The 7,761-nt window shown below is 48.9% G+C and overlaps 1 protein-coding gene across 2 annotated transcripts; it reads right to left on the bottom strand.

Annotated features, from left to right (window-relative positions):
* Positions 1 to 4,054: 4,054 nt before the first annotated feature.
* Positions 4,055 to 7,103, bottom strand: HTR1B (5-hydroxytryptamine receptor 1B). Of its 2 annotated transcripts, XM_015284634.4 has the most exons (2): positions 5,825 to 7,103; positions 4,055 to 5,212 (listed from the first exon to the last, which is right to left on the bottom strand). In XM_015284634.4, the coding sequence occupies exon 1, from the start codon at positions 7,025 to 7,027 to the stop codon at positions 5,888 to 5,890; it is 1,140 nt and encodes a 379-aa protein (XP_015140120.1). In that variant the 5' UTR covers positions 7,028 to 7,103; the 3' UTR covers positions 4,055 to 5,212; positions 5,825 to 5,887. The 2 variants fall into 2 exon arrangements, with proteins under 2 accessions (XP_015140120.1, NP_001166252.1); NM_001172781.1 differs by lacking the exon at positions 4,055 to 5,212 and having other exon boundaries at positions 5,875 to 7,040.
* Positions 7,104 to 7,761: the final 658 nt, after the last annotated feature.

Here is a 7,761-nt window from a genome sequence, read left to right as displayed (position 1 = left end):
TGGTCCTGTTTACGTCATATCTGTGTCTCCCAACTCTATAGCAAATTCTTCTGGATCAGAGTTCAAGGAAGGACAGCATTCTCTAGTAAATAAGAAACAGGAGCCTTGCTCTAATTGTCTTAAATGTGTTGCTCCTAATATTTCTTTCAGGGGCTAGATTAGAGAGCTAGATCCAAATGAGACCCATGTTCTAAGTATAGCATGCAGGTTGAAAATTAGCACCAAGTAAATGAAATTTTAAATCTATGAGGAAAAGGATGAGTGAGCTTGGAAATTGTGTGCCCCAATGTAAGAGTAGGTATGAATCTATTATAAATGTTAATTTGATAATATAATTTGATAATATAATCTGGGAATGTCAAGATTTTTAGAAAGGATCTTATGAAATTAATAATAGGATAGTGACCCCCCCCCCCCCCCCCCCGAGGTACCTGGGTGAAAGGAGATTTCTAATTTAATTTCCACTTCTCTGAACCCTGGAAATGTGTTTATTTTTGCCCCAGTCAACCTTACCACTTTCCTGAAATTTAATTTAACCTTGTAAATGCCTAAAATGACCAGACTTTTTTTTTTTTTTTTTTTTTTTACTGTAGTTCTTACCTTGGTTCTCTGGGAAAGAAATGCAGAAAATGGGTTATTTTACATAATGATACCGTTCCTGTCTTTTCTATTATTCTACAACCATTCAGACTAAAAGACAGAACATATGATTACTCAGTGAAAGCCTTGCAGCCATGAACTCTGACTGTTTTATAGCCTTCAAAGCATTATTTGTATAAAGACAATAAAAAAGTCTTGTTCCTTTATAAGGATGACTGCAAGGAGTTTGATCTCTGAGAAGAACAGCAAAGCATTTCTTTCTTCAGCTCCTGAAAATGACTCAGTAAGAGATTTTGATCTCTGTATTGTAAATTTGATATCCTGTGGATCTCCTCTTCACCTCACCTATTGAGCTGCCTGCTATATTACATCTTTCAAGCTTAATATGTGATTGATTAAAAAGCTTCATTTTCAGCCTGCTTTTCTATATGATCATTCTGAGCTTAAACATTTCATGATCCTTATTATTACCAGCCTACTGGTATAGAATGGTGAATGGTTCACTTCGACTGTGTATGTATTTTGTTTTAGATACTAATTATTGAGATAGGTAATATATATATATATATATATATATATATATATATACGTCAAAGTAATATAAGCCACAAAACTTTCTGGTAAGATATAGTCAGGTTTTTAAGCATGTACATACAATATGTGGTTCCCCTAAAGACAAAATGTTTCTAACACACAAAAAGAAGTCAGCCTACTTCATTGAATAAATGCACACCTGCAATTTTCCTACATCTCTTTGGGTTCTGTTCTTCTCTCTGAAATTGTGTGCTCACCTGTCTGCTGGAGTCCTGAGACCTGAAAGTAATAACCCCTTTTTCTTTACACCCAGGCCAAGGATTGTAGATTTGCAATGACTTCCTTGTCCTCTCTCTTAGCTGCAGAACATGTCTTCAATGGAGAAACCCACTCTACACCATCTTCTTTAGTCTCAATTTGAATGGGATTTCACCATTTGAATACAGGATTGCCCTGAGCCATCCTGCTCAGCCCTATTTGCAACTGTAAACCACAATGTTTTCTAATATCACAAATACTTTTTGTTGCTTTATCCCCTGAAAGAATTGCTTTAGAGGGGTGTGGAAGTGCTTGCTTCTAGCAGTATTCACTCCCTTCTGATCAAACGAGGCCCAGAAGGCTGTGGCAGTGCCCAGCTAATGGAAGGCAGGTGGACCATGGGCAGTCCATGGCAGAGGAGTGTGACAGGGCACTTCTCAGCCCTACTCCACAGAGCCCTGCTGAGGCCGTAGGCCAGTCCTGCTTGCTTAGTGCTGCAGCAGTGAATGTGGTATGGATTTCCAGAGAATTAGCTGAAAGTCCTTTAGTGCCATGGAGCCTTGGTATAGCAGCCGAGGCCTTTTCTTACGTGTGCAGAAGATAGAGTGGCTTGGCTGCTGCATGGGAGTAACAAAGTTTCATTACAAAGGATTTTCCCTCTCAATTTCTATAACCTGCAGCTGTGTTTTATTAATAGGAAAAAAATCAAGTGCTACTTAAGAACAATTGCAAAATACTAGGAAAATAGCACAGCCATGGGGCTGTAGGCAGCTGCCCCCTCCACTTCAGTTGCTCAAGCAGTCATGTATCTCACACTGCTCGCAGCCAGCAGCACTGCCACAAACACACCTCTCACCAAGAAAAGTGGGAAACACAGGGCTTGCAAATGTGTCATCAGCTTTAAACCTTGGTGCCCAGCAAACATTTCTTAGAACATCATTTTAGACAATCTTTAAACCCAGTGCCACAAATAAATGAGCAAGACACGATGCTTCTGGAATTAAAGACCAAAACCCCACAGGCTTGAGCACCTTTGGGGTTTACCTGTAGGATCATAAAGAGGTTCCCGTGGCAAAGTAACACAGAGGCAGAGCCCTCTGAGGCCCTTCTGCAGGAGATGGAGTGGGCTGAGGAAGCAACCTCTCCTGCTGGAATTTCCAGTTGCCACACACAGTGAGGGATGGAGAGGCAGGAGGACATCCTCAGATCCCTCGGAGCTTCAGAGAGAGATGAAACATCACCACTGCTCCTTGAACACTCATGTGTTTTAAAACCTACCCAGTGTGAGCTCTGCTAGTCACAAAGTAGTGAATAGCCCAATAGCCCATGCAGATCACCCTTCCTATCCTCAAACATGCTAGCGAATCTTTCCATCCTAGGATGTTTTTCACATATTTGCATTGCAATGTACAGTGTTTGCCCTACATTTCTTCCCTTCTGCTGTGAACAGATACACGTCCTCAGGCTTCCCCATGGGAAGGCTTCTCCCTATGGGAAGGGTTTCCCCAATCTGGATGAAATTGCTCAGGAAGCACAAGGCCTTCAGCCAGCACAGCTTCAGGGCCCATCCTTGGCTTCAGCCCCAATCAATGTCCCAGCAGTGAACATCAGGTTACCTGAAACAGCTGTTTGTGCAGAAAGTTCAGAGCCTCAGCATGAAGAAATTTCCTTCCCCAGAAAGGAAAATTTCCTGATATTCAGCCTCACCACTTCTCATCAAAAATCTCACCTCACAAAAGGGAGCCAGGAGTTCCTGCTGTCAAGTTGAAGATGAACACATGCTCCAACAGCACGAGGACCAGGGAAGTCCAACACCCAACCTCCACGCTCTTCATGTCATATCACTATATAACACTGACGAAGGACTTAGTTGCCTGTGGAAATGCTGAAAGTATTAGTTTTGTGGTCTGATTTTCCATTTTTAGACAGATAGGAAGTTTCTTGATTTCACCGACAATTTGAGGTACGCTAAGTTTATTCTACTACTACTGCAGCATCAGAAAATGACTAATTAGAGAACAGGTTAAGAATAGCAATGTTAGATGCCATCTTCCTTGCTTTCTTCACCCAACATGCAAAAAAAAAAAGCTTAAAAGCAATTTAAGCATCTCAATAAATTAAACTTCTCTTTTAGAAGACTCCTCTAATTAGATTTCTCCTCTAATTAGATTTATCATCAATAACATGAGGTTATAAAATTCCTTTTTACTGTTCAATCAGGTAAATAAATCCTTATTATTTAAATGACTCTCTGAATAATAAAAGGTACATAAATTACGTGAGATTTTTGCAGCATTTATAACAGCCCCATCTGGAATGCATACATATAGCTCTAAAAAATAATTGCATACAGTATCCACCAAGTGCTAAAAAGAAAGTTTTGTTTGTTTTTAATGGAGTAAGAAAAATATGACCCAAAAAAACAACTAAAATTTAATTTGGATTATATACCAATAATAAGTTTTATCTAACAGTACTGTTAGGGATGAAAGCAAATCTGCCTATTAAAGATGTGACCACAGATTGAAGCTTGCAATTTCAGCCTTCATCAATTGCTTTCTCAAGTGACTCATGAAGTCAGCGTTACCTGAAAAGTCAATATCGAGAAACCAGGTAAACCAATAAATACTCCTTTTAGTCACAGAATTGCTACCAAACACTCTTGAGAACACAGTAAAGCGTTTTATTGTTTATACTCATTTTCATTTACACAGAGGAGAAACAATCAATGCAGCTCTATCACAGCAGGTGGACCATATCCCAAAACTCTAACTCTGACTGCTGGATATTTGCAGACCTGCCTTCAGGTCTGATCAGGAAAAAAAAAAGAAAGGAGAAAAAAAAACCAATAAGGGGGACATAGGGAGGAGTGTAATTTCACTAACATCAGTTTATTCATGGTTTATGGGTATTTATTTTGCAGGTGATACCGCCCTTCTGTGAGAGCAGACTGCTTCACTTCTTTACAAAATAGACATTCAATAATGTAATTACTTAGAGTTCTAAATTTCGCAGTGGTTCATGCGGTAAGGGTGTGCAACTGACACAAAATGGGAAACACGGCTACAACAGCAAACTGCTACTTCTATTCCCAGCTGGTTTATGAAAAAGGTCATTGGACTTCTTGTTTCCCGCTCTTGAGTTACAGAGTAGAAGCAAGAAGCACTGACTTCGTGAAGACAACTACGAGGACAGGCTATAGATACGGGTGCAGTTGAACAGGTCTACAACTCGTTTCTACGGTACTTGCATTTGCTATTGTTTGGAAATGCAAACATAGCTTTTGCACACTGCCACTTCTCACACACATTCAGCTGAAGGAGTCGTGCACAGAGTTTTCTGTGATGCTCCCCTTTTTCTTTTTTAAAGCTGTTTTTGTTGCGTTGTGGTTTTGTTTTTTTTTCCCCTTCTAGAGCTCATAAGGAGTGAGCAACTCTTTCCACTGAAAGAAAGAAATTACAGGTGTGCAGAAGTACAACTACGCTACCAACACAGACAGAGACAACTGTGCTCTTGTGCACACCCCTACAACTGGCCGGAGAACAAATTAAGAAGTTAAGCCTGCAAAATAAATTGAGTTTACTCTCAAGCTTTTTCTTCAGTCCGGATGAATTATAGACCTTGATTCGAGGCTGCCCTCTTTTTTTGCAACTGATCTGCGTGACTACTGGAACAGCATCTCTGCCAGAGTCATTACACTGAAATGCAGAGCTGAGCAGTTTGCTGGCAGTATGTATTGACGTTTTTTGCAGCATCATGAGTCTGGCAACTGGGCTTGGGGAAGTTTCAAGCAGTGGGTCTTTACAATAGCAACTTGATTCTGCAGACAAAAAAGCAAGAGATTGGCAGAATTATTAAAGGATCCCAATAAAGGCAAAGCGTGTCTTCTGCAGAGCGTAGCACCGAGTGGGGCTGTGAGCTGGCAGCTGCTCAGGAAGAGCAGTCAGAGCCGTAAGAGGGCTAGAAAGTAGGCTGAAGTTTGGAAGCACCCTCAGCCTACGGCCTGTCCCACCTTCCTCCCTTTCCTACATAACACACCCATCAACGGGTCTGCCCCCGGCGCTGCCCCTCTCCCCGCCCAGCGCCGCCGCTCCCCGGGGCTCGGCAGCAGGCGCCGTTTAGCGCTAATTAGCCTCAGCGCGGTCATTAGCATACGAATTGCCGGCAGATTGGTTTAATAGGTGGGATAAAGAGCAGATTGCCGTGAGTCACTCCCTGCCAGCCGAGGGGGACACACGCCGTGAAATGTCAGGAGCGTGTAGCATCGCTGCCACCGGCAACGCAAAGGGGCTGAACGGCAGCCGGGGTGGGGAGGGAGACGGCCCGACCCCCATCCCCAGCAGCCGTGCCCGAGACGGGACGGAAAAGGGGTACGGTGAGGCCGCTCCCCGCTGCCCCCATCCCCGACTCCTCCCCGTCCCATCGCACCCACCTGTGGCATCGGGCACGGGCGTGCGCGGGGGCGGCCCCGGAGAACACATCGCATTCCAAATGTTCAGCCTGTGCAGCGGAAACGGATGAGTTTGTGGAAAGCTTGCTTGAAGTCTTCGTTAGACATGGTATAGATGATGGGGTTGATGAGGGAGTTGAGATATCCCAGCCACGTGAAAAAGTCAAAGATGGCCATGTGGAACCAGCAAGCATCCTTGCAAATAGGCAACACCAGGCTGATGATGAAAAAGGGCAGCCAACAGACGATGAAGGCTCCTAAAATAATCCCTAAAGTCTTTGTCGCTTTCCGCTCCCTAGCGGCCGTCAGCTTCTTTTTCTCCAGCAGGGCGTCCGACACCTTCACCTTCACCTGGTTCATGTACACGGGAGAACCCGTCTCGCTGGGGCCCTCGGGGGCCTTGGAGTTGATGGATGTGACGGAGGAGGACGACCCCGGGGAGTCCGTGATCAGCTGAGCCCGAGTCAGTCTTTTCCCCGCTTTCTTTGGCGTCTGCTTCAAAATCCTCGACCTGGCTTCCACGTAGATCCTCCCGTAGAGGGCTATCAGCAGCAGCGTGGGGAAGTAGAAGGCTCCCACCGTGGAGTACACGGTGTAGAGGACGTGGTCCGTGTTCACCGCACAGTTAGAGGCTTCCTCGGCCTTCGCCTGCCGCCAGAACAGCGGGGGCATGGAGATGCAGATGGAGAAGACCCACACCAGCGCGATCATGCCCGCTGCCCGCTTGGGAGTCCTTTTCGTGGAGTACTCGACGGCGTCGGTGATCGCCCAGTAGCGGTCCAGGGCGATGACACAGAGGTGCAGGATGGACGCCGTGCAACAGGTGATGTCCGAGGACAGCCAGATGTCGCAGACGACCTGGCCCAGCGTCCACTTGCCGGTCACAGTGTACAGGGTGCTGATGGGCATGACAAGGATGGAGACGAGGAGGTCGGTGAAGGCCAGCGAGGCGATCAGGTAGTTGGCCGGCGTGTGGAGTTTCCTCGTCTGGTAGACCGTGGCGATGACAAAGGCGTTGGAGAGCACCGTGGCCAGGGTGACGAGCGCCAGGACGACGGCGAGCACGATCTTCCCGGAGAGGGGGGTGGCATCCTGGTAGATCCCTTCCTCGGCGCTGCAGTTTCGGCCGTGGTAAGAGTCGTTGGCGGGGAGCAGCGGCGCCGGGCAGGGGCTCGCCGGCTCCATCCCTCCGCGGCCGCCGCCCCCGCGGACGGTGGGGCTGGGCTCGGCACGGCTACCCCGGCAGGACCCCGTCGGCGCCGGGGGAGGGCTGCAGCATCCCCGCGCCGGCACCACCTCCCTCCTCCCTCCCGCCCGCCCTTCCGGGAGCGCGGAATCTCACTCCCCGCGGCCGAGGGCGCAGGGCGAAGCGGGGGCCGGGCACGCCCGCCAGCTCATCGCCCCGCCGCCTCTCCGCGCAGCGCACCGAGCCCCGAGCATGGGGCTCCCGGCCCGGCCGCCCCTGGGCGCTGCCCCTAGGCGCAGCCCCGCCGCCGGCCGCCCCGCTCCGCGTCTCGACGGGCGCGGCGGCAGCGCCGCATGCCCGCGGGCGGCGGCTTCCTCCCGGGCTGCGGGCGCGACGGCGCGGCTGCGAGGGCAGCGGAGCCGCCCCGCCGACTCCGGCCTTCACACGCAGCCCGCCGCCAAGAGTTCGCGGTCACCGCGGGTGCGGGAGGAGGAGGAAGGTCTGCGGGAGGCAGGCGGGGAGCTCCCCTCCCGCGGCACCCCGCCGCCGGCCATGCTGTCGGGGCCCGACCTCGGCCCGGCGCCGACAGCCTTCGGCAGGGGCCGGTGTGAGGGAGCGCAGAGCAGCCGCCGCCCCTTTTATAGCCCGCGGCGCGGCTCCGCCGGCACCGAGCAACCCGTGCCGCTCTCGGGCGGGCTGCCCGCCTGCCCGCGGAGGAGGAGCCGCCGCCTCC

This window comes from Gallus gallus, chromosome 3, assembly GCF_016699485.2.
Source record: "Gallus gallus isolate bGalGal1 chromosome 3, bGalGal1.mat.broiler.GRCg7b, whole genome shotgun sequence".
Lineage (NCBI taxonomy): Eukaryota > Metazoa > Chordata > Aves > Galliformes > Phasianidae > Gallus > Gallus gallus.
The sequence above is the reverse complement of the archived record's forward strand: the minus strand, read 5'-3'. Positions and strand labels throughout refer to the sequence as shown.

Coding starts and splice junctions, on each gene's coding strand:
- HTR1B (XM_015284634.4), bottom strand. CDS start 7,027: ATGGAGCCGGCGAGCCCCTGCCCGGCGCCGCTGCTCCCCGCCAACGAC.